The following is a 27,027-nucleotide window of genomic DNA, read 5'->3' as shown; positions in this document are numbered from 1 at the left end:
AGTCTGTTTGCCTTTGCCTCTGTCACTTGGCGTATCGTCTGGCGCGCCTTCTGTCTCATGCTCTTGTTTATTTTGATTTACTGAAATCGTTTAGGCTACCAGATTGGTCGACTGACATGTACGTATGCTGCAGTTTAAACGACGAGGTTAGGCGTGTAGTATTATACCCATAGTATTATATATTTTGTAGTGCACAAGAATAACTACAATATCAATTTTATTGCCAGACAGAAGCACTAGAAGTGCTTCTTGTTTCAGCAAGGAGCTGTGCGGTTTAAAACGGGATGCTCGTACTTAACTTAATATTTACAGGGCTGGTGGTTCACTGCTAAGCACTGCCGTTTCATCATCTTCACACGAAAGCCCACTTACATAAAACAATGGAGTGGTGCACGTTACAAACCACAGTGTTCTGATCGACATAAATATAAAAGTTACAACATAGTGGACTGATAAGAATATGTTTTTTTCTTGGAAGGTCACTGTTTTCTCGACTTGTTGCATCTGCAAGTGCACGGGAAAAGCGCCCTGTTCCTTATTGGTCGCAGTTCAGGCTATGACGGTTACCACATATGACTATATTTAGAACAGATACATTCCTTAAGCATTTTGGTGAAAAACTGATGTCCTGACTTACTGAGCGAGAATTCCCAAATGGGGACAGAAAAAATTTAGCAAAGGCTTGCTCTCTGTGCGGTTGTATATTTATAAAAAAAGTAAGGTTAGAGGTCATGTCTTTCTCATTTACTTGCAGTTTTTCATGTCCAGTTGTGTAGTTTGCCCTCTTTGGTCATGTTGAGCATTTTAAATGTTGCTTGTTATTATTATTGTTGCTTGTTGTTATTATTATTGTTATTATATATTTTTTTCTAAACATGATTGTAATGAAAGGATGATGCCCAGAGAGCAATTCATTCACCCCACCTCACAAGAGAACTGCCGGTGTTTTTTTAATTATTATTATTTTTTGTTTTGTTTTGTTTTTTTCCTGCAGGAAATTCCATTTTGACCAATAGTGTACATTCAACATAGCTATGAGATGGTAGGGGGTGAGGATATGTCAGAATGCCTTCAATCAAAGCCTTTGTAATCACCCCTCAGCCAGAAGCAAGGGACACATTAAAACTAACTGCAGCTGTCCTGCAGGGACTGACAAATGTTTTGATTTGCATCAGGATTGGAGGAATTAGGCGAGAGCCAAAATGGCCACCCATTAATTTCCTCAGAAGTCCTTGAAGTCAACTCTGCCTGTAAAGCCATTGGTGCTCCTGTTGATCTCCCATTTAAATCCACTTCTGTCTCATGCAACAGCTTGTGTCTGGGGACTAGATCACCACAATTAGAGAACATCACAGTAGCATTACCTTCAAACGGACCAACTGGTGCAGCATAGGGGAAACTGAGACACTATATGGGTGTGATGGTGTTTCAGAAAAATAGGGATTCTGCTTTGTGTAATGCTTCATTGTTGCTAAAGGCACTATGACAGCACAAAAGAGCCACATATTATCCTATCCTGCATTATGCCACAGGATAGACAGCAAGGTAGTTCCATGCCACCGTACGGACTGTAAGGTAGTTCCGTGTCACAGGATGGACTGGGAAGTAGTTCAGTTTCATGTTTTGCCACCACTGGTGAAGAAAATGTAGGTGGCGGTTTGGTGGATAATAATATTCACAAGCCTTAAAGCTGTCACAAATACCATTTCTTAAAGTTTGTATATATTGGATCTGTTTCTGTGTTGAGCTGGTCAGTCCCTCCCATAGACTTTTTCTTTAGGTTAAGATCTGATAAGTAGGCTTTGCCATCCCTGTTTCGGTTACATTAAGGCTTTCTTTTCCAGCCAGCTGGTGTCAGATGGCCAGCTCGGTCGGTACCCGGTAATCTGCCATGTGTGGAGCATGCCCCTGCCCTCCTGGCAGACTCGGAAGTCCTGCTGTACAGGTCTCATGCCTACATCTATGAATGAGCTTGGTATGGAATGCATTATTTTCTCAAAATGAGACTCAAACATCCCAGTCTTGCATTTTCTGAGTTTAAAATCATCATTATTTTCTCAAAATGAGACTCAAACATCCCAGTCTTGTATTTTCTGAGTTTAAAATCATGATCAGATCAGTGGCTCCAGGTGCTTCACAAGCCAAACCCGGTTCTCAGGTGAGATTGTCTGTATCCTGCTTTGCGTGGCTGACATCAATTAGTGACGTCACATTAGTGCTACCTGTGTGTGAGGATAGAGAGAGAGAGAAAAGGAGAGGAAAGAGTGGAACCACCAGCGCACTGAGCCTTCAGCTGCTCTCCTCTCTGTAGGCACCTCTCTTTCTCTCTCAATCTCTCACTCTCCGCATCTCAATCTCTCATTCTCCCTCCCTCCTTCTCTCTCATTCTCTTTTACCACCTCTCTCATTCTCACTTTCCACATCTCCACCTCTCACTCTCAATCTATCATTCTCCCTCTCTGTCTCCCTCTCTCCACCTCTCCTTCCACCATGCTGGCAGGGTCCTGAAACACCACCCTCATGCAGGGTTCTTTAAGGTTTGAGAGAGAGTGCTGAAGAATTGATTTTCAGGTCATGTGCCGTTGTGCTTGTTTGGTTTTCACAGTCTGTCAGTTGGGCTTTAGGTTGTGTTTGGAGTCTGGGCGCAGAGCGGTATCACTGGCCAGCAGAGCCTGGGGCCCGGAGAGGACTGAGAGGAAGATGCAGCTCTCCTCTGCAGTCAGTCAGAGGTCAGGGGAGCCTATGGGGAACAGGCCTCACTGCCTGCATCACAGAGACAGTGGCTGTATGGGGGAGGGGCCTCACTGTCTGCATCACAGAGACAGTGGTTGTATGGTGGAGGGGCCTCACTGCCTGCATCACAGAGAAAGTGGCTGTATGGGGGAGCGGCCAAACTGCCTGCATCACAGAGAAAGTGGCTGTATGGGGGAGCGGCCAAACTGCCTGCATCACAGAGATGGTGGTTGTATGAAGGAGGAGCAAAACTGCCTGCGTCAGAGACAGTGGCAGTAGCTTTATTGGTTTGAGGAGAGAACCGTGCAAGTAGGCCAGTCAGAATTGAAGAACGAACAAGACCTCTTCTGTCCCATTGTGTGTGTGTATGTGTGTTTGACAATGCACAATTAAAAACTTTTATGTCATGCCGTGTAATGCATTGTACTCAAGTCAGCCTAAGGCTACTTACTTCACTGGTAGTTTCAGAGCAGTTAGACTACAAACACCACCACATATAAAAACATAAAATATTACAAAAACTGAATTCCTCCTGTTTCAGTAGAGAGACTTTGCATCATAAATTTGTGTTTTATTTGTATAATGACATGATAAATTCTGATGGAGGAGAAACTCATGAAGCATGCGTGTGAGTACCCTGTGGTAATGGGGTGGAATAAATGGTGGTTAGGGCTGCAGGTCCTCTCCTCACTGCACTCATTAGTTTCAGTCCGATAACCTGAAACAGATGCACATGCACACAGATACATGTGAACACCCATGCAGGCGTGCACACATGTACTGCACATACACATACATGTACACACACACACACACACACATACACACGTTTAGACTCCCTCACATATTCTTCTACACACACCTTGTTGTGTGTGTCAGGTGTAACCATTGTGACAACAATGTGCACTGTGTTTCCCAGTACTTCACAATAACACAGTTAATAGATAATGAGTTTTGACGCCCTCTTGCTCTTTTCATTGTGTTTGAGTAATACTGAATATTGTCTTTCCATTTTGCTTCATATATCTGCTTTCACCTGATGTGACTGACCATTGCATCCCTCCTCTGGCTGGAACCTGCACTCCTCTGCAGAGGATGAGGTAGGACCCTGGTCTTTTTTGTCTTAATCCCTGCCCTCACTGCCCCCCTGCTTCAATGCAGATGTGAGCCACGTTGCTCTGTGTGTGTGTGTGTGTGTGTGTGTGTGTGTGTGTGTGTGTGTGTCTCAGGAGGGGTCCAGAGATCTCTCCCGTCAGCTGATGAACACTGAGTTTCTCCCTTTATAGGGCGCTCCAGTTTGTTGAGAGACGTAGCCGGTTTTTCGTGTTCGCAGCCTGTCAGGGCTTGGCTCTTCTGTCACAGAGAGAGGAACGCTTGTGTTGGCTGCTGTTAGGCAATAATGCTCTGTAGCCAAACCCAAATAAATGTCACAGTGTTACTCCATGATAATATCTGACAGCCCTGCAGGTAATGGGTGGTACTGTTTCTTTATATTAATAATGTAACAAAGCAGCTGTCAGCTGGTGGTAGTCACGTGCGCGTGATTGTTGTCACTGGTATCGGACACGCTCAGTGGTGCTCACCTCAGCTCCAGTACACAGGATCCATCACACAGGAATTCAGTCACTTAGAGCTGAGAGGACCACAGCGGTGCAGCAGCATGCACGCTTAGCCTTGCTAGTGTATGGGGTCTGCTTGCTGTGAAGCTGATGTCTACCTTTGCTAGTGTACAGATTCTGCTTGCTGTGAAGCTAATGTCTTCCTTTGCCAGTGTATGGAGTTTGCTTGCTGTGAAGCCAACTTCTTCCTTTGCTAGTGTACGGGGTCTGCTTGCTGTGAAGCTGATGTCTTCCTTTGCGAGTGTACGGAGTCTGCTTGCTGTGAAGCTGAGTCTATGAATGACATCTGTGTGTGTGTAAAAATGATGCAGTGAAGGCGGAGTGCTGGCTGTCCTCGGTGCCACTTTTCTCGCCTCTGTGTGGAGGCCGCACGCCACAGTGCGTGGCTGGCGGCTCTGGGCGGCTCCTCAGCTGTGTTTGCGCTCAGGTTTGTTTCCAAACAGTCGGGGCAAACAGTCTGTTGGTGTGACAGGAATGTTGGTTCCTCCGCAGAATTCCTCACGCTCGTGCTGGAGCCACACACCGTGCAGTCAGGGGCGATGTGGCAGGCTGCTTATGAAGAGCTGCACGCTCACTGCGCCTGTGTGTGTGTGTGTGACACTGCAGCTAATCTGTGTGTGTGTGACACTGCAGCTAATCTGTGTGTGTGACACTGACTGTGTGCAAGACACTGAATGTGTGTGTGACACTGCAGGTCATCTGTTTATGTGCGCGCGCGATAATGTGTGTGTGCATGACACCAGGGCTCTGCGAGTGTATGCGTGATAATGTGTGTGTGCGCGTGACACCAGTGCTCTGCGTGTGTGTGTGTGTGACACCAGGGGTCTGCATGCGTGACATGTGTGTGGGTGTGTGACACTGAGGCTCTGTTGATGGCCATATGCTTTTGTGCACATGTTTCTCGTCAGTGTGGAAGTCATGTGATGCAGTGAGTTTCTGGCTCCTAGCTCTCTGTGGTGGGACAGGGCAGAGCCTCCATGCTGTTCTCGGCTGTGGGATTGGAGGACACCACCGCTGCGGCTTTCTCTCAAGCAAACGGCAACATGCTGAGCCACAGGCCGCTGACAGGAAGTGATGTCATTGTCAGCCAAGGGAACCACAGACGGACCATGCCTGTGGAAGAGCCGTCCCAGTCCGAGACCAGCATTCTGCTGTGGGCTTTATTCAACCCACAATTATATCTGTCCTGCAGCTGATGCCTGCAGTTTGGGGATGTAGAGCAGAGCTATAGTTGGACTTTATTGGTTGCCGGCTAGATGCTGTGTGCATTCGCTCTGTCTCTCTCTCTCTCTCTCTCTCTCTCTCTCTCTCTCTCTCTCTCTCTCTCTAAGCAGCTGGATGTATGTTTCTCCCTCTCTCTTTCTCAGGTAAAATAATTGAATAGGCTATGCCTGTAACATTCACTGAATTTTGCAATGAGAGTCACGAGCGATAGGGCACACCAAAGTACAGCTCTGAAATGCATAAAACAATAATTAACGAGTGAATTCAAAACTATTCATTTATTGTGTTTCTTTAACTCATAAGATTCATGAAATGATATAATTTTGTGCTGTTGGGCATGAGCTCAACAAATCTCAACAAACGTTCCCCGCTATGCAAAGTTTAATGTATGGAATATATTACAGGCTCTTTGACATGCACAAGGCTGTTAGGCTGATAATGTCATTGTCCTCCATACCCCTTCACTGTTTTGGTAAGCTGTTCGTCTGTGATGTGTTCTCTTCATGGTAATGACAGACATGGTTAAGTGTTGTGGACGTTCTTGACTTTCCTTCCATGGTTCCTTACCTTTCCTCCTCCATGTAGGCAGAATAATTGTTTTTAAGAAATCACAAGTAGCCACTAATTATATAATTCGTCAGGTGAGTGTGTAGATTGTTCAAACACCGCTACAGCGCCACCTGGAGGATAACAATTGAAATGCAGTTATAAATCCTTGCAGGTCACATAGCCAAAAAAATAAGGGCACTACCAACGAGGAAAGGAGACACAGCAGTGGGCAGGCTTAGGAGGGCCAATGAGAAAAGGAGACACGGCTATGGGTGGACTTTGTAGCCATTCCTAAGGTGTATTTAGTTTGAGATTTGGCAAGGTAGTGCTGCAGGCTGATGTCGATTATTGAATGTTTTCATTTCTTTCAGCTCCTGTGGGGTAGAGGTTTGTCACAGCTGGCATTCACAGCATTCTCTGCACCACTGCAAAGTAATGAACAATTTTTAAAAACATGGCATTTTAGGCAGAAATCCACCCAATTATTTTAACAGAATCTGAGTTTAGAGGTGCAGCTGCTCTCAGTGGGGTTTTGTTTCACTCTCCATCTCCTTTTTGGAGTCCCAGCTCTGTCTGTTTTAATGGTTGACTTAGTGTCACTCCTTATGAGAGTGTCATTCAGTTATGAAATCACTCATTTTACCTTTGCAGTTTCCAATAAATTAGTAAACCGAAGGTTACATATTTTGTTTGAGAAAGTTGTTCTCTGATTCTGATTCTGTTTTAATTATAATAGAGAGAAAATGATAACTGAAGTACTGCATTTATTGGTTTAAACCCACTGTAAGGGAGGGAGATATGATTGACAGATGAGGATGAGGGGTCCTGTGTGACTGTGGTGGGGGGGATAAGGGGGTCTGACACGTGAGGAACCCCTGCTGTCCTATGGAGGGCTGTAGATCACCCCCTAGCAGAGATCACAGCAGGATTAGCAGGGCCCGGACCATCGCTCCAGGGGCTTCTGGGTAATTAGGAGTGACAGTAATGATGACCTCACGTTGTTCTCAGCGAGGAGCGTTTACCTCTGACCACTCGGTGTGCACTGCAGGGGATCCTCCCTGTGCTCCGCTGCTGACTGGATCTCTGCGGAGCCGTACAGATGCGCAGAACTTCCTCTTCCAGCCGGGTCGGCCAAGACCTTGTCAGAGGTTCCTGGAGTTTTAGGGGGCTGCGACCCGGAAATGCCTGTGGCCCTGTTAGAGTCTGCGCTGCCCAGCCCCCATTAGCAGAGCAGTTTCTATAAATATCCCAGAGGCCAGGGTTCCCAGGGCTCCTGCAGCCCTCAGGGACCTCCAGCAGAGCGCCCAGAGAGGGGGGCATCACAGAGGGATACAGAGTTTAGGGTTCAAGTCCTCAAATTCAGAAATGTGTTAATGGTTCATTTATATGTCTGCAGTCAGTCGCGTTAGAGTAGCGTGTACTCAGAGATGTTCCATATATCACCGTGACATTCCACTGCATGTGCTTCTATGGGAAAGCACTGTACCGTGCACCACTGCACTTCTACCAAGGTTGAAGTTGTAAGAATATGAATATGAATATGAATATTCTTGAAGGGGTGTTGCCTAAAATCGGACAATCGTAGCTGGCAAAGCAATGCAGATCGCGACAGAACCTCCTGTTACCAACTGGAACTTCCTAGACAAGGAAGTGTGGGGGACAGAAGGAGCTGAATACCTGCATGGTGCCATATAAAGCCTTTTTGGAGATCATGGCTGCAAAATGCATTGCACTCAGCAGCAGATCTGCAAGATTAAACGTGTCCATCTGGCTCTCAGTCGTTGTGGGTTGACTCCGTGGGTAATCCTTGTATGTAGTCATTGTGTGTAGTCATTGAGTGTGGTTGTCTCTTAACCCTTAACTTGGTTTGTCCCTTAATTGAACTGTAGATATAAATCATATGCATTGAGACTGTATTGTTTGTAATGGCTGGAGCAGCTCCTGGCCCCAGGCATCTATGCAAGCTTTGAGCTTCCAGTGACTCATGCATCTATACAGTAACCGAGGGCCTCTCCCCGTTAGAGCCTACAGTCTGAACAGGGTCCAAAGACACCACCAGCAGCCCAGACGCACCGCCGTTAGTATGGGGACACCATCACTAGCACAGAAACACTACAATACTCATGATCAGCACAGCTTTATGTGGGACAGGTGTAGAATGCTGAAGCATGCCATGACAAGATGGCATTTTGGATACATAGATGTGGGGTGGCATTTGTCTCATATCCACTGGGCTGTCCATGGCCTGTCTTAGCCAGAGTGGGCACATGCATTCAGTCAGACAGGTTTTGTAACCATGCAAACTGGAGCTCAGCTGAAAGGAGCAGGGTGTGCATTACATAGCACCAAGGAGGTGGTTATTCATTTATGTTTTCTCCCACCTGACTGTGGTTCATTCATAACTGTGGAGATCATCTGTAGCTCTGTCTGACTCTCTGTTTGGATATAGAGAGGATTTCATTCTGATCAGTGGCTAATACAGTGGTCTGTCAAACTCTCTCTGGGACTCTCTCTGTTTGGATGTAGAGAGCATCTGATCAGTGGCTCACACATAGCTGTAGGTGACTCTCTGTGTGGACATAGAAGCTTGTATTGGGAGACAGTGGCAAGCAGACAGAAATGACATGTGTTGTCCAGGCAGTTTACTTTGAAAGTTTATTTCCTCTGTCCTCCCTTCCCCCTCCTAGCCCTTAGACAAAGAAACCTCCAGACACAGCAGCCAAAGCAAGCACACAGACCCTGCCTGAAAGTACAAGCCCAACCCCAAGGCACACAAGCCACACCCCAATGCAGACAAACCCTGCAGTCAAGTCCCACCCCAAAGCACACCAGCCCCACCCAACACCAAAGCCCCGCCCACGTACAGACATCCCATCCCTATGGTCAGAACCCAGGCCCTTTGACTCAGGGCTTCCAGGTGCTGGGCAGATGGGGTTTGATGTCTGCTCCCATGCACGTGGCTTCATAAAGACTAGGAACCAGCTGGAGCAGCAGCCCCCAACCACCAAGATTCCTGTGTGTAAGGGTCAGAGGTCACACTGCTGGGACCCACCCACAGGATTCCATACTCAAAGGCCAGCAGAGGGCTGGTCTGACCCTCTGTGCAGATATACACAGGAGCTGAAATAGCTGTTGTTATTCCATGACCACTGTCTCATCTTCAGCTGTGCCCCCTCCTTCACAGTTTCCTCTCAGCAGCTTGCTTTGGAGATGTTTCCCAATGTATCTGTGTGTGTGTGTGTGTGCGCGCACGCGTGTGCGTACATGCGTGCATGCAAGTGTGGGGGTGTGTGTGTGTGCGCACATATGCCTGTCAGGCATGCAAGTGTGTGTGGGTGTGTGCGTGTGATTCTCTCCACGTGTGTTTCATTAAGGATCAAAGAGGAAAAATGAGGCCCCTACCTTGATACTTATCCTGTGTCTACCGCACTTCTCTTTACTGATCTGAGAACAGTGATTACAAGGAGATGGCGTGAAGCCTTTCCACCTCCCCTTAGCCAGGTATGCCATATCACCCCCCAATTCAGTGTCAGCCTCCACTTGCTGCAGGACTACGCTGCTTTGAAAACACCATTGACTTGCGTTTTAATTTGCAGTACGGTATGCTAGGCAGCTGAAAGGGTAAAGACCTGAAGCTGGGTCCGAACATCAGACTGGCGCTTGGCAAAACTTTGGGACGGATTCCTCTGTTAGTTTGTTTTTCTTTTGCACAGAAATACTCTATAAGGAACCACTAATGACAAGCTGACTGTAATCGCTGAGCAGACGGGAAAAACGTTTCCTCTTCAGACTGCAGCCTCACAAGACGCAGTGTTACCAGCCGGGCACCAGGGAAGCATTCTCCCAGAAGAACACCCTCCCTCCCCTAACAGCAGCGCCCATTTAGACTGCCTCAGATGCTTAAACTTCGTATAATGCAGAGAGCAGGCACATGTGACTCTGTCTAGACCATTAATTTGTTGCAAGCCGCTGTGTGCTGTGCTGCTGCAGATTCCAGCCTGCACAAAGATAGAGAGGCCTGACTTCAATAACAGGGCCGCTCCATAGATCATCCTCGGCAGGGACAGCTTCAGTCTCTGCAGGTTTAGCCTTTGCACTTACCTGTTAGGTCATTTTTCATGAGTAGTTTTTTTTGTTTTTTATTCCATACTTTCCCTCCTGGGAGTGGCATATGTGACCCCAGCGTATCCCCTCCCCGACAGTGGCCTCGCCTGGTGACACACTGAGAATGCAGCTGGCCAGCCAATCAGCGCAGAAGGCATCCTCTTTAATCCTGTCCTCCTTTGTTCGCGGGGGGTTAATCACTGCTTCCTGCTATCAGGGGTCCTGGGTTTGTAGCTGCAAAATGTGAGATGGGAGAATTGAATTATAGCAGCCGGAGCAGAGTGTGCAGCATTTAGCAGAGAGAGAGAGAGAGGGAGAGGGGATGTGAGTACACAGAGTGGAGCAGGAATGTATGCTGGCCAGCAGGAAAGTGCAAAATCCATAGTTGCTTTAAATGCCTCTTACAACCCATGTGGTAAAGACAATGATTGGAGGAGCCCGTTTAGGAAACCACACCCCTCTTTCAGCCATCTGGATATCTCCTCACCATTTACAGATGACTGGTAAACATTCATATGCACACCGATTTAAACATATGCACATATGTAAATAGATCTACACATACATGAAGACACACCTGCATACACATACACACGTATAAAAACGCATGGATGGTACAGAAGGTATGGATGCTATAGAGGTATGGATGCTACAGAAGGTAGCATCCATGCAGTTTTTTTAATGTAATATTATTTTCAAATATAACTTGTCTTTGTTCTTGTTTTATTTTCATTATATCTGTGAAGCACATTGTGCTACTGTATTATGTGGATACTTGTTTTCTCTCTCATGAACCTAAGCAGGTTAATTGTCATTGTCTAATTGTGTATGTCAGTGTTTAATTAAACAAAACTACACGTTGGTTAATAGGCTACACCTGCCTAATCAGAGGCTCATTAAATACAGTTGCTGCTAGACGGAGACTTCTTGCTTCAGTTTATTTGGCTGTGTGGTTAGGCTGAGTTTTTGGTGGATATTTTAAAATAAATTCTTTGTTGTTATAAGTTTTTTTTTTTTTTTTGTGAAAAGTGTCAGTCGGCTTCTTCACCTAAGGTGTAAGTAGTGGTATGCACAGTCCCTGCACAAAGGAGTGATCCAGTGTTTAAATTTAATATTGACCAGCAATGATGTTCCAGGAGGAGGAATACTCAAAGAAACCGGAGGTGTGAAGGTAGAAGCCACTGTGGATCAGAGAAGAGGACCTTAAAAGGGCTGCGTCTTTGCTGACCTGTGGGGCCTGGGAAAGGGAGCAGCTCATGGGACTGGAGAGGATATTCCCAGTGACCAGTGAGATACCCCATGGTCAGGAATGTAATGCTGCATAATTTCTTCCACCACAGTAAGAAAGATGTTAAGTATTTATGGGGAACTAATCAATTTACACCAGTTTATTTGGAATATCATGATTATAATACTTACCTTTATCTTATCTATTGACATGAACAAATGGTTATGAAATCATTTTCACCAGCCTTAAGATTGCACAGAGACAGACTAGTATAGTATGAATATATAGATGAAGTGGCTAGACTGTTCAATTCATTAATCTACCCCCAACCCCTTCACAGTGTACGACTAATCTAATTATTTCAAGTTGTGGACATTGAATGTGTTCTGTTGACCATATGTTTAAGCGGATTATTCAGCCTTGCAACACTTGTCATGTACACACAAAACTGAAGAGGGATTGACCCAACAGTGAATTAAAGTATGTATTTGCAAATGGCATCAATGAATTGGCTTGTAGCAGCCATGTTTATTAATGTAGCAGCTTTTCCTCTGCGCTCTAGATAGCACGTAGTACAAGGGTTGTACATATTAAAATTTGGGCCAGTTGACCTGACAGTTCATGAGGAGTTGACATTTGAGCTCAAAAACACCATTTCCAAAAGGTTCCATGCATGAAATTTTGTCTCAGAGGTACAGTTCATGAGAAGAATTAAGTAATTCTTGTAACACATAAAAATGTGCATTTTCAAGAGCTTGCAGTATCTTTCAAACAATTGCATTATAATTTGGAACATCATTTGGGTGTGGCATTGACACAAGTGTGACACAATTTGAGAGAAATTAATGCAGCAGTGAAGGAAGTTGACTCATTTGCCAGTTTATTGGCTTCTAGTGACCATACTTTTCATGCAGTCACTTCTACTTTGCAAACTTGTGCTTAGTACAAGGATTGTGTATGCCAAAGTTTGTGCCAGTCAGCCTGACAGTTCCTGGAGAGTTGATATTTAAGAATTTTATATTAAAGATGGTGGTCAAACTATGTGACCTGTGCCATTCATCCTTTTTATACTTATTGTGGTCAAAGAGAAAATGTTACCTGTCAAGTTTCAGGTCTTTTAAATCTTTTGTATGAAGGGCACATTGAAATTGTGCCATAAAATCCATTATGGTGGTCAAACCATGTCACCACTGTGGATAATTTTAATACTGAAGAGACTTCCATAGGGTTCTACAAGATTGCAAAGTTTTGTGAGTTTTTAAGCAACTGTCTAGAATTTCTAGTCATTTGAAAAGCCGGTTTGTTGAAAAGTGGGATGAAATCATTTATTTCACAACCTTTGCAAATTGATTGGCATGTGGCTCCCAGGCAATTTGACACAGCAACTTTTTCTTCACAATCTAGCTAGAGTATGTCCAAAAGGTCCTGCATACCAAGTTTCAGATCAGTCTGAATGGGGCTTCATGAGAGGATGTTTTTTGAGTATTAATATTTAAAAATGGCATAAATTTTTGCAATTTGAATTCCTCACTGTGTTGCCGTTTTTATTGAACTGTGACCAAATTTGGACCATTATGCAAGCATTATCTTGGCTGTTAGCATTCTGAAAAAGATTGACCCAGCTTTGAACAGCATAGGCTCATTTACATATTTATTCTCATATGATGTAAATTTGTTGGCTTGTAGTAGCTATGTTTTTTATGTCATTTTGGCTAATATGCTCATTTTTAAACATGGTGGATAATCCAATATGGTGGACCTGGCTGATCCAGATATCAGATAATATTCCTCATAGCAAAAGGCATTTGTGGGTAAGTGTTTGGCATCACCAGATGCATCTTATTGCTCCCTACAAAGCTGCCAAGTTTGATGAGTTTTCAATGAACTGAGTTTTCTGTCCATTTTTAGAAAACGTGGTGGAAAAAAAGTCAGCAGATGACATAGCTGTTATGTCAGGGTGTGGCTCAATCAGAAACCAGGTCTGATGTCTGATTTATTCAGATCCACATTGGAATGCATTTATGGCATTGAATCTGGACTGACTGTCTAGTATGACGGTTGGCTAAACATCTCGCTGTGCCATGGTGCAAACAAAGTGCAGAAACTACTTTTTTTTTTTTTTTGCCCGTGCATTTGCTCGTGTTGGACCGTGCTCCTGCTTCCATGAATGGGATTAGTTTTTCCTGTCAGGGAGGCAAATGCTTGTCAGCATCTTATTCGCCTCCACAGCAGGTCATTCCCTGGTCCCTGCATTTGGTGCCCCCTGTGCTGCCCACAGCAGTGGCAGCTGGTGTCCGTCCTGTTTACTCTCAGGGCTAGCAGTGTAACCTTCAGACACAACCATCCCTCTGCACAGACAAACCCAGCAGAACAGCCTGGAACCCAAGCACATCAATCATTTTTGACGTGAGCGCTGGAGTTTCAGGCGAGATGGCAGCGGTCTTTAAAGGAACCTTAAAATACTTGTGCCCCACTCGAGCACGTGTTCAGATCAGTGACATAAACCAAGCAAATGATGTCATTCTCATGATATGCATAGTTTTGGCTTAAAGGAAGCAAAATATTGTTTCTCACGCTCGATGCAATAGCGCTGAGTGATCTCTGCATATATGGCATTTTTTCTTCTATGGTGTAAAAGACCGGTTTTTAATGTATCATTGTAATATTTATAAGATCAGGGTCAATAATGTAAAAATGTACAATCCTGTAGCAACAATTGTTGAAAGAACAGGTGAAAATGACCGGTTTTAACTTAAACTGGTTTTAACTCAAATTGCACAATTTTTTCAGCTGACCTGATTTTAAGTCTCCCAAGTGTTTCCGTAAATCCTGACTTCAAAGCCTGGCTATGTTACGTAAGTGAGAAGCAGACAATGGCAGTAAACCGCTTGGTTACAGCACATCCCAGCAAGCTACTCCTGACTCCCTGGGCCTGTTAACCATGTCACCACCCACTGTTTCTGTTACTCAAAGCATCCAGAACTCCCAGGTTGTCCATCTGAGTGTTGTGGCTGTACATAGTGGATTACATTTGCATTTACATTTTGACGTTCTGTTCCAAAGTGGCTTCCAAAGAGTGCTTCTGTTTGGCAGCGGTCGTCATTGCAGTCGTTTTTAAAGGAAAGACTGTCATTCGTGGTGCTTTGTTCTTCCCACAGAAATGTGGTCCAGTGGTGTGCATCGCTGTAGAATGGAATGTCTGTCAGCTTTGATCACACCACTCAGAGTGAATTATTGTGATTGGGCAGTGTGGTAAATCTCACAGTGATTGTGACTGGACAGCATGATGTCACTGAGTAACTGTGGACAGCAAGTGTCTCAGTGATTGTGATTGGACAGCGTGATGTGTCTAATCACCAGCATGGTGTGAGATGGGCAGAGGTAGGAGCCCTCATGAGGGGCTGAGCTGTGTGTGTGCCAGTGGGGCTTGGGAGAGTTCTCCCCACGTCTGGGCTATTAATAGAGCTGGCCTGAGAACTCGGAGTGAGGTCACAACAAGGCTCCGCCCCTCCCAGCAGCACCAGCAGTGAGAAATCTGTCATGTGAGACCTTTGTTAATACTGCAGTTTATTGCATCATTTGCCAGTTCTTTTGCACTGCTTGTCTAACTTGCCTTTTCTAGCCCTGTTAGCACTGGCCTGTGAGTATGTGTGATTTATGGGAACATCATCATAAATTTTAGTAGTCAAGATTATCCCAATCTTGATGGGAATAAATAGCTTTTCTCTCAAAGGTATTTATCCAAATATTGATGTTTTTCTCCCAGGAATGACAGAATCATTGTTTGGAGAGACCTGTTGACTCTTCCAGTCATGTTAGTTTAGGGGTGGTAACTGGTACAGATGGCTTTTGGATCATTCCCGTTTTTGTAGAAATTATTTACAAGGACACTAGTGAACTGCGCTCCCCTATCAGACAGAGCATATTTTGGAACACCCCAGGGATGATAATCTCTTCCTGCAGAGACTTCCATGACCCAGAGGTTTGGCTGTCCCTAAGAATGAACATCCCTGCCCACATGGCAAAATAATCACCAAAAACCAAATGGTGAGCAATGCCCTTCTTGCTTCTTTGGAAAGGTCCTGAGAAGTCCACACTGATCGTCTCACCTGTAGCTGTTTGTGGGGTAGGCTGTCAAAGCCCTGTTGGCTTGGTGTTACTGGGTTTATATTGCTGACCACACGTCACATGGTGCCACACATCCTCTCTCAGGGTAGGCCGCCATGCTACTGCAAGCACCCGGAAAAGTGGCTTGGGCCTACCCAGGTGTGCTTCCAAAGGATTGTTGTGAAAGTAGTTGTTCACTCACAATCCATTGGTACGATATGTCCCAATGCAGTGCAAAGCCAGTCCAGTCAGGCCTGCTCCCTGAGGAGTTCACTTCCTCTGTAGTGTTCTGGGCACAGGGTCTGTGGAACAGGACAGTGGGTGGGTTAGAGGCTGACCCGCGGATGTGCTGTTGCATATGGTATCACTGCTGCCAGATCAGAAGAAATGGCACAGGTGAGAGTATCAGGTACGGTATTCAAGTATACTTTTCAGTATAGGACTTTGAATTTGAAGGATTGGAACTACAGTGTCCATCTGTTATGCCTATTTTTGGCCAGTGGAAGGCCCAGGCCAGATCAGCATGATCAGTGTATACCACAAATTCTGGCCCTTTCAAGTAATGCCTCCACTCCTCCACAGCCCAGGGCACTGCTAAACATTCTTCTGTTGGATGTAGCTACATTTTGCTCCTGACAGCGCTCTCAATTCAGATGCAATGGCTCTTTCCCCCCTCCTTGATCACCTGGGGTAAGACCACTCCAGGGCCCACTGAGCTAGTATCAGCGTGTACCTGGAAGGGTAGCGAAGGGTGGGGAGGACCAGTAGCAGTGGGGTTTGGAGAGCTTGTTTCTGTTCCACACTTCTCTCGCTGTCCTGTGACCAGTGCACTGAGGGAGGCGGTGACATCAGCAGTGACATCACTACATGTCCTTCCTGTGCCAAACGGTTTGCTGTTTCACATATATTGAATAGGTAATAATGCAACATAAAATCAAACACATTATTATTAAGTGATATACGCTATAGTCATTTCCATCACGCATTAGGAGACCTTCTGCAGTTTGCTACTGTGTGTAAGAGACATTCTGCAGTGTGTTATCCCTTTGCTCCAAGGGTTAGACCAACACCACCAGCCAGTTTCAGTACATACAGTACATGCATCAGTTGTAGTACATGCAGTACGTACAGTTTTACATTTCAGCAAATTCAGCACAAGCCCCAAGTACCCCAGAATCGCCACTCTGGCATTCGATGGGTTTAAGGTTTGAGATTGGAAGTGCTTTTATGTAACGCAGAAAATTCCCATTAAAATCCACTCTGGTTGCAGTGCTGCTTTGATGTGTTTGTTTGTGTGCAGTTCTATGAGGATTAGTACAAGCATGTGAGCAGGGCATGACCTCACGGGTAGTATTTATATTGTAGCACTAAGTCTTCTGTTTGTGGTTCTGAAAGATTTATCTGTATTAACTGTTCAACTGTTCATTTGCTGTCTGTAAATACACCTCTACATTGTATTTAAGAATGAAATACACATACTTTGAGCCGTAATATGGGTAGAAGGCGGATTTTGAGTAGATGTTGAGCAGTTTTTGAGCAGTAGTTCAGTTGTCCTGTCGCTCTGAGGCCACGCGCTCTGCTCTGTTGCTCGGAATGCTCTGTTCTAATGTGCTTTGACTCATGCCCCAGTTACTGCAGGCATACTGGGTGTATGCTGCAGAGAACGTATTGAGGTTACACTAATTATGTGAAATGTAGGCCTGTTGTTTGAAAGCTGCGTCACATAATAACGACTGCCTCATGTACAGCGCATATTTCCAAACAGCCTATATGAAATTAAAGGCTTTACACAGTCTGATTGACGTTGGCACCAGACACCTGTTTGTCCACAGTGACACCTTTGAGATGTCAGGTGGGTGGGTTGCATGCCGTCTGCTCAGCCTCCCCACAGAAAGGATCAAATGTTATCAACCTACGAACCATCAGACTGCACGAATGGCAGTGCTGTCCTTCCACCTCCCTGTCCCTCAGGATCACTCCCACCCACCCCTCCCCCACACTCCACTCCCCTGTGCAGATATCAAGGGGAGTCGGTCGATCATTTTCCGCTGAATGTTGACGTTTCCACTGTTGGGAACCGGGTTTCATACGCTTTTGTCTTTTCTCTCCAAGATCAAATGAAATGCTAAATGGTCCTTGGGTTTCACAACAACATTGTCACGGCTGGGGTTCTCCATAGGAATAGATTAGGGAGGAGTGACATAAAGAGGAGACAGGGTCTAGAGGAGTGAAGTAAAGGAGGAAAAGGAGAGTAGAGGGATGGGGCAGACTCGTGGAATGTGCAGAGGAATCTGTGGGATGGTGTATCCACAGGATCAGGGTTTGGGCAGGCTAGTGTTTGTGTGGGAGTAGACTGCCCCCCTCTCTGCCTGTCGGTGCAGTAGCAGCCCCCCTGGCTGGGGGCACAGGGTGTGCTGACTGGTTCCCACGGGTCAGGCGATGCCCGGTGCTGACCCGCGGGTGAGGACAGGAGACGCGACCCACTTCAGAGGGAGCTTTGCTGCAGGATTTCCACCCAGTCATGTGTCTATAATTGAGTTGCCATGGCAGGCGCTGCATTCTTGGCAGGAGAGTTCTATGGATGGAGCGCCCAGCACTGGAACCGTGAGCTCTGCCCTGCAGCAAGGATCCATTCAGTCTGCAGCCTCAGTAAAACACAAACACACACATTCTCTCACTCACACACACTCACACACACACACACACACACACACACACACACACACACACACACACTCACACTCACACTTGCACTCATACTCACACACTCACACACACACACACACACACTCATTCACTCACATATGCACTTACACACACACACACACACACACACACACACAGCTGAGGCCTTGTGGAAGCATGGGTCCCTCTGGACCTGAACCAATGAATCAGTCTGAACACCAGGCGCACTCTCTGGCTGTCCGGTATGGAGTGGTGCTGCCATCTGTAGCGGTCAGCAGGGAAAGAGAGCTCCTCCCACTGGCAGCCCTCCTCTGCTCTGATTGGGTCCCAGTATGTCTGCAATTGTTGCATCAAATACACACATGTCAGCGAGCATAGCATGTCCATATGGCTGAAACTGGATTAGATGGATTAGGAGGGAATCTGTAAATACGTTTTTCACAGATAACAGTCTGTTGGGAGGTGGACTTCAATGGTATTGCTGTGGTAACAAGGGTATTTCTGTCAGTTCTATTCAATCAGAAATTCCTACATCTGTCTGTCCCACACAAGGAGTGTGTGTATGCACGTGCATGTAAGTGTATGCATGTAAGTGTATGTGAGTGCATGCATGTATGTGGGGGAGTGTTTGTGTATACTTGTGTGTGCCTGTGTGTTTATGTTATCACATAGTTCAGGTGATCGGAGTTCATGATTAGTTCAGTATTTGTTTATGGGCCATCAAGATCATTACCGTGTCTGGTAATATGTACCATGGTGTTTCTTAAGTTCATTTAGGTAGGTGTCTTGATTATAGAGGGACATCAATGTAGATTGTCAGATCACTGTCCTGATTTAAGAGGAACTATAGTTGCGTCTATTTTCAAAGTGAGCTGTCTACTACTTTGATTCCTACTAAGGCAGCTATCTTCATAGGGAGAGTCAGCAGGACATGTAAAGGAAAAAGAATGCATATTTGGACACCCTTTGAGAGCAGCATGTACTTCAACATCTACGTAATCTGAGGTTTGCGCAGCATGTAGGAGTCCTGTGTTACACTGTGCAGCTTCAGGTGTTAGACAGCCTGAGATAATATTAGGCTACTAATCAAACAAATCAGAACAATAACTAGCTTCTTAGCTGGCTAGCTCACCAGACGTCTAACCTTTGCTCTAATGAACATCTTCTTACTACCAGTCACTCTGCGCGGAGTTGTTTGTGCCAGTAAACAGTGATTCATAGTGCCTTCTGCTTATCTAGCTAAAATAAGCCTCCATACCCTCTCTGTTCCCTAAAGCAAATGACAAGAGCTACACTATGTATATAGCTAAGCAACACAAACATAACTAGCAAGCTAGCTTATAGTAATCACAGAAAGTGTGTAGCTAGCTAATAAACTGACATTAAGCTGACTAACGTTACATAGCTAGTATTAGGATAAGCAGTTAATAATGTTAGTCCTTCACTGAGAGCAGTACCCGTTAGCTACAACTCGCTAGCTATTGTTAAGACTGTTGCTGATGTCTGTTAATGGTAATATTGCTAATTAGTGAATGTAAAAGGTACAACAGATTAATTTTTATTCTTACATTCAAAACATTACACACATTTAGCACTAAATTTCTTTACTCCCCCATTAGGCTCTCTCTCTCATATTGCCTCAGCTGCCTTTCTTCAAAAATACTTTGGAATGTTGCATGAGCTGCATTGCTTTCTGGGATTTAAAATGGCTGACAGGCTCATGCTGCCTTAAAATGCTGCTCTTTGAGGCAGCTCATGTAATGATACTACATGCTGCCCAGCTGAAGCTGGGTGGTTGACTGACCTCCTGTTCATGCTCTGTTGGTATGTGTAAAAACTGTTTTCCTGCGTTACTTCCTGTTTCTGTTCTGTCAGTGTGTGTAAGGAGTGTTTTCCTGCATTACTTCCTGTTCGTGCCCTGTCAGTGTGTGTCAGGAGTATTTTCCTGTGTTACTTCCTGTTCATGGCCTGTCAGTGTGTGTCAGGAGTATTTTCCTGTGTTACTTCCTGTTCATGGCCTGTCAGTGTGTGTCAGGAGTATTTTCCTGTGTTACTTCCTGTTCGTGCCCTGTCAGTGTGTGTAAGGGGTGTTTTCCTGCCTTACTTCCTGTTCCTGTTCTGTCAGTGTCTGTAAGGAGTGTTTTCCTGCCTTACTTCCTGTTCTTGCTCTTTGTGTGTTTAAGGGAGTTCGTTGGGTTAACAGAGGTGTTGGCACACCCTAGTCTGCAATGCAGGCCTAGGGAAAGGCATGTGTGATTACGGACCCGTCCAGCTAAACAAATATGGACAGATATTGGATAAACTCAGTAGGACATGCTCCATTGAGTTAATCCAAACACAGAATCACTGGAGCAAGCAGGATGTGGCAGTGCCCCTCTCTCTGTCAGACTACAACATCTCTTGCTCCCAGGCAAACTACAGTCTTTCTCTCACACAGGCAGGTTATATTCTCTCTGTCAGAGGGAAGCTCGCTCTCTCTCTCTCAGGTTACATTATCTTTCTCACAGTCAAGCTACAGTGTCTCTCTCTGAATGAGGTTGCAGCCTACAAACTAAAATCTACAATTGTCTCTCTCTGAAGGGGCAACTGAGGGAGTATTTTTACCGTTTGTTACATTATCATACTGTTACACAAACATTAACCCATGGAGGCCCCGAGTATATGTTGGTGTTGTGTTGGAACAGTACACTCCTGTCGGGTATATTGTGTTGCACTTGCATGTTAGGCCAGGTGCGCATGTATGCTCTCAGCCTTGTGTGTCTGACATCGGCTGTTGTTTGTGTGTGAATGATGGTGTCCTTGTTTGTGTATTGTTTTCTTTCATTTTATTAGACGCCCTTTGTGCCTGACTTCTGGAGTTGCTTTGGATAAGAGCATCTACTGGATGTCAGCATCGTGAATGTGGTGTTATATGTGCTCATCTTGTACGTCACTCTGATAAGAGCATCTGCTAAGCAACAAAATGTAAATGTACAGTGTCTCTCTCTCACAGGCAGGCTGCAGTCAAGTTCAAATTTGCTGCATTGGCATGAATTGCGTTGTGTGAATATTATTTTAATATATATGCCTAATATGCACATATACATATGTATGCATATACAAATATATATATGTGTACACAGTGCTTGAAAAAGAAGGACCAGGAAAGAAAGGGAACAAAGTAACAAAAATAAATAAATAATGGCTATAAATCTGAACTAATAAACAAACAATGATTAAACTGGTTATAGATAGTTAATTATGATTGGTGGTTATTCACTGCCCCTCAGGCTATGGTGGGCTGAAAGGCAGCTGTTGTTGGGACTGTTGGTCCTTCCCCCGAGCAGGACCTGCACTCAGGCTGCAGTAACTTGTACTGAATGTCATATTTCAATGGTATCTGTGGACTCAAGCCTTTGAACTCTTTTAAACCTGTCACTGGGCAGCTAAGGTTCCAGGTGTGTGCATCCAGGCCCCCAGTCTGAAGCCCAGGAGTACCCATGTGACAGTGTTATGTTTTCCCTAGTGACCCCCCCCCCCAACCCCAGCACTCATATCCTCCACTCTCACTCCAGTTTATTCCCAGCTCCAGCTGGTATTTCCTGAAGTCTATTGTGCTGCTGCAAGTTTAATTCCCCTTTTCAGAGACCTCACTCTGCCCGTAGCTGAGGCCATAGCGCTCCCTCCTTCTCTCCCTCTCAGTCTCTCGCTCCCTCTCTCTCTCTCCCGCCGCTGCGTAGCTGCTCAGGCAGGCAGTTTTCACAGCGCTCTCTCTGCGTGCGCGCGCGTGTGTGTGTGAGTGAGTGTGTGTGTGTGTGTGTGAGAGAGATACGCGGCGCAGCGGGAGCTTCGGCTGTTCCTGTCGGAGACGTGGTCGGGGCGCGCGGCGGCATGGTAAGTAAGGGCCGGTGTCTGCAAGACTCTGCGGCACGCTGGTCGGCGGGGGGGTGCGGGAAGCGCTGCTTCTTTCGGGAGCGAGGTGGCCGGCTGCCGCGGCGCGTGCAGCGGGTTATCGGGGAGACGGCGGCGGGCTCCGCTGAAGTGTGGCTCGTGTTAGCGTGTGTGAGGTCAGAGCGGGTTAAATGCTGCTCTCTGCAGGGGACCGCCACAGACACTGAGAGCTTCCACAGCAGCACACAGGTGCTGCTCTGCACGACACATTGGAGAGGCAGGACTGTGTAGAGTGGCTACAGGGGCTGTAGAAAGTGTATGTTTGTGCGTAGTCCGTGTGTGTGTGTGTGTGTGTGTGTGTGTGTGCGCGCGCAGATAACCTGTGTGTGTGTAATCTATGTGTGTGATCTGTGTGTGTGTGTGTGTGTGTGTGTGTGTGTGTGTGTGTGTAACCTCTGTTTGCACAATATGTTTGCATAATCTGTGCGTGTGAGACTGATATGAATGCGTGCGTGCGTGCGTGTGCATGCGTGTGTGTGTGTTTGTCTGTCCAGCAGCTGCGTCACAGTGTTCCTGATGCCAGAAAGACTGTATCTCGTGTAGAATGAAGACCTCCCTGAGGCACAACTCTCCATCTGACCTGCAGGGGGCAGCAATGAGTTTGATGAACTACAATGAGCTGTTGTGGATACATGCAGGGTCTTATAGCCTGTCCTTTGGTGCAAGTGCTTATTTCTGTGTTTTGTAACTGTGCTATGCTTGAGTGGAGTCACTGGCATGGAGGTCATGCAGTATTTGAGTAGAGACTGTGTTGTGCTTGAGTAGAAGATGTGTAGAGTTTGAGTGGATGCAGTGTGGTGTTTGAGATGAGGCAGTGCTGTGCTTGAGTAAGGTATTTGTGTTATGTTTGAGTGGAGGCAGTGTGGTGTTTGAGTAGGGAATGTGTTGTGCTTGAGTGGAGGTGCCGGCATGGACGCCGTGCAGTGAGGGCAGATGCTTACTGCAGTGTTTACAGGAGGAAGTGGTGCTGATAGGGGGAGATTAGGGAAGGAGGGGAAGTTTGTAATTAGCCCAGCCCAGCCACTGGGCTTTCAGTCTGTCCTAATGGAGGAACTAGACACGCCATTTAGCAGGCAAACTCTGCCTCCCCCACTCTCTCAGGAAACTCATAAGGGCTAATCCCTGCTCAGACCTGTGGAGAAGTAGGTGGCTGGTGATCTAATGCTCCCCCTCTTCACATGGAGTCAAAGGGCCACTGTGGAGTGCATGTCATCACTGACACTGTGGGGTATGTGTCATCATTAACTGTGTGGAGTGTGTGTCATCACTGACACTGTGGAGTGTTTCATTACTGACACTGTGGAGTGTCCATCATTACTGACACCATGGAGTATGTATCATTACTGGCTCTGTGGAGTGTGTGTCATCATTGACACTGTGGAGTGTGTGTCATTACTGACACTGTGGAACGTGTGTCATTACTGACACTGTGGAGTGTGTTTCATTACTGACACTGTGGAACGTGTGTCATTACTGACAATGTGAAGTGTGTGTCATCATTGACACTGTGGAGTGTGTGTCATCATTGACACTGTGGAGTGTGTTTCATTACTGACACTGTGGAACGTGTGTCATTACTGACAATGTGAAGTGTGTGCCATCACTGACACTGTGAAGTGTGTGTCATCACTGACACTGTGGAGTGTTTCATTACTGACACTGTGGAGTGTGTTTCATTACTGACACTGTGGAACGTGTGTCATTACTGACAATGTGAAGTGTGTGTCATCACTGACACTGTGGACTGTGTCATCATTGACACTGTGGAGTGTGTTTTATTACTGACACTGTGGAGTGTGTGCCATCACTGACACTGTGAAGTGTGTGTCATTACTGACACTGTGAAGTGTTTTTCATCAATAAACACAAGCCGTGCACTCTGCCAGGCGGGTCTGTAACTAAAACATCTAGAAGTCGTCCCACTGAAATGGGAAATGTGCAGGAATCCTGGAACTGGGACTCACCCAGAATCCCCCCAGGGCTGATCGAGGGCTAACCCCAGACAGCTGTAGGAGTGAGGAGGCTGAATGTGTGAATCTGAATGATAATGGAATATACCCAGCTTCAGCTGCAGCTGAGGTATTCTGCATTTCATAGTAAGGCACTAATTGAATCAGACTGCAGTATGATGTTAAATCCCTTGTGTGCCTTCAGCCTCAGGTATTTAGAGACGTGATGGAGATCACTTCAAATGAATTTAGTGTCGGCTCAGGAATACAAGTTTAGGAGCTTAGCTGTTTGTCTGACAGTTCATTTTAGTGCAAATGAATGTGGAGCTTATAATGTAATGGGCTAAAGCAGGAAGGGGTGGGCAGGCCGGCTAGAACCGCATTTAGGTCCAGCTGCTTACATGTGATCAGCTGTAAGAACGGTGTTTGTGTTAATCTGTAAAGGCAGTCACTCTCACTTCAGCATCTGTGTGCATGTCTGTGAGTGTGTGTGTGTGTGTATGCACGTGCACGTGTGTGTGTGTGTCTGTGAGTGTGAGTGTGTGTGTGTGAGTGCATCTGTGGTTGAATTGAATGATGTCAGCATGATGCGTAAGGTATGTCATCAGAGGCAGAGTGTCGTTGCTTCTGATTGGAAGAGGAGGAGGAGGAGGAGGGCACAGCCATGAATTGAACCTTAAACTAAATGCACTAAGGTTTGTGCAAAGGGAGCATATTTTTTGTTTTGTTTTGTTTTGTTTTTTGTTGCAAGCAGTTATTGTGATTGTGATCAATTATTTCATTCTCAGGTAAGATGTGCAGCTTGTCTCACCTCAGTGTTGCTAAGTTAAAGCTATATTAACATCAACCTTGTGTCCAAAGGAAACTTTTGAGCTGGGTATTTTGTTCCTCGCTTTTCTGGATAAATACACTTTTCTGTAGGATTCATTGGCAGGAGGTGTATTGGTGCCTGGTGCTCTGCAGTAAAGAGGAATGTGTCTGTGGTACATTCTGTAGGTGCAGAGTAATCATGGCCTGCTGCAGACCGGTAAAATGATGCACTAATGTGTTTGTTGCATAACTGTGTACAACTCTCACTTCAGTGGATTTTCAGAAGAACTGCACGTGTAATAATTTGGTGATAAGAGGCTTGTAGATGTGACCAGTTCTGTTCTCACTAATGGTTCTAATCTCAGGTCAGTGCACTTGTGTTTTCAGAACCCTCAGCCTCAAATGGGAAAATCTTTGTTTTAAATCGAGTTAAAATAGAATAAACACAGAACTTTTATGTTAGCAGTAGTGTAGTATTAAGGTAAGGTGCAGGGCTTGTGACCAAAATCTTGCCCGCTGGGGCACTGCTGTTGTACCCTTGGGCAAGGTACTTAACCCATAATTGCCTCAGTAAATATCCAGCTGTATAAATGGATATGCAAGTCTCTCTGGATTAGAGTGTCTGCTAAATGGCAATAATTTACTGTAAATTACAGGCTGCAAATTAGTATAGTTAAATGACTATATTTTCCTATATTCTTAATAGGTCATTGCAAATATTTAATTTTTGCTGATGGCTCTTTGGGCCAGTTTGAAATTAGGGCTGTTCTGGAAATCACAGCTCTTGTGCGTGGAAGTTTAATTTGGAATATCGGTGATGGCCGCAAGGGGCTGGGGATGGGGCCGCACATCCGCTCATAACCGCGAGCCAAACCCTCTCCGTCCTCCACTGATGGTGGTCTGGTCAGGTGTGGGTGGGTCTGATCAGCAGGGAGTTAAAGGGGAGCCTTACCCTGCAGTTCCCCTCTCCTTCATACTGTCTGGCTGTTCTTCCTGCTCTTTGGCTGCTGACGGAAGCAGCTCGCTGCAGGAGCCCACAGCCATGGCAGGGAGTGCTTTGCTTGGGGGAAAAAAATGAATCCTTTGCTCGTTTCAGTAGGAAACTTTAAAGAGGTCAGATAAAGGGCTGTAATTGAATGTTAGAGGAAGTGTAGGAAGTTTATGTTAGCTGCAGTCTGCAGCATAAGGCTCCTTGAAGGAAACGGCTTTGAGCAGAGCAGTCTGTGGTGATATGAGAAACAGAATGAGACTTTGTAGCTGTAGACACCACACTGCTGACCTTCTGCAGAGATTCCCACTGAGTTTATGAGGTACAGGGGGCTATACTATATATGAAGGAAAATATTTCAAGCGGTTGCATTGATTTGGACTGGAGCATCTCTCAGCCTGTAAAACATTGTGTTAATATGGCTGTGTTTTTCCTGTCAATTTGATGTAGCTCCATGGTTTTCTAAGCCAGGCTTTGCTGATGGTTTCATTCCCTTAATAAAGCAGAAACTGCATGTTCCTCAAAGACTCAAAGCCTTTGTTTGAGGTTTTCTGTGCTTGATCTATGAGCAGGGCTGCCCACATGCTGCTAATTGCATAGTACAGGTTATTTAATTAACTCGCCATTTCCATTCAGTCCTGATAATATAAATTAAAATACCCTAGAAAACAGCCTATAACAAAATTCTCAAAGGCCATGGCTTGTAGTGGACTGTTTTCTGATGAGCCCCCACCACTCGTCCTTTAACTCTCCGCTTGCCTGAGCAGTGAGCTCCATGCCCCCTCTCTCCCCTGCACAGTCCTGCTTCACTAGAGGGCGCCCTCTCTCCCGGGCACAGTCCAGCTCCACTAGAGGGCGCCCTATCTCCCCAGCACAATCAAGCTCCACTAGAGGGCGCCCTCTCTCCCCAGTGCACTCCAGAGGAGCAACTGCAGGAAAACAGTATTCTGAATTCTGAGAGGAATAACCTTACAGCTCTCTAGTAAAGGGTCCACTTCAGGGTCTCAGAGTTGACAGCCCCCTAATAAGCATAACAGAGGGGTGTCTGTACAGAGCAGGAGCCCCCACATGACCCCTCCCGCACCGTGTGTGTGCAGCCGG

General features: G+C 45.8%; 1 protein-coding gene across 3 annotated transcripts in view; it reads left to right on the top strand.

Annotated features, from left to right (window-relative positions):
* The window catches only part of LOC118783447 (septin-4-like), a 45,405-nt gene that overhangs the window by 366 nt on the left and 18,012 nt on the right, over positions 1-27,027 (top strand). For 2 of the 3 annotated variants that reach the window (XM_036537326.1, XM_036537323.1), the window contains exon 1: positions 21,568-22,122. In XM_036537326.1, coding sequence (XP_036393219.1) covers positions 22,120-22,122 — 3 coding nt within the window. In that variant the 5' untranslated portion in view covers positions 21,568-22,119. Of the gene's footprint in view, positions 1-3,825; positions 3,834-21,567; positions 22,123-27,027 lie in introns of those variants that run through there. The other variant, XM_036537325.1, reaches the window with a different exon arrangement.

The sequence above is a fragment of the Megalops cyprinoides genome, chromosome 9, assembly GCF_013368585.1.
Source record: "Megalops cyprinoides isolate fMegCyp1 chromosome 9, fMegCyp1.pri, whole genome shotgun sequence".
Lineage (NCBI taxonomy): Eukaryota > Metazoa > Chordata > Actinopteri > Elopiformes > Megalopidae > Megalops > Megalops cyprinoides.
Note: the sequence above shows the minus strand (reverse complement) of the source record. Positions and strands in the feature narration are given on the sequence as shown.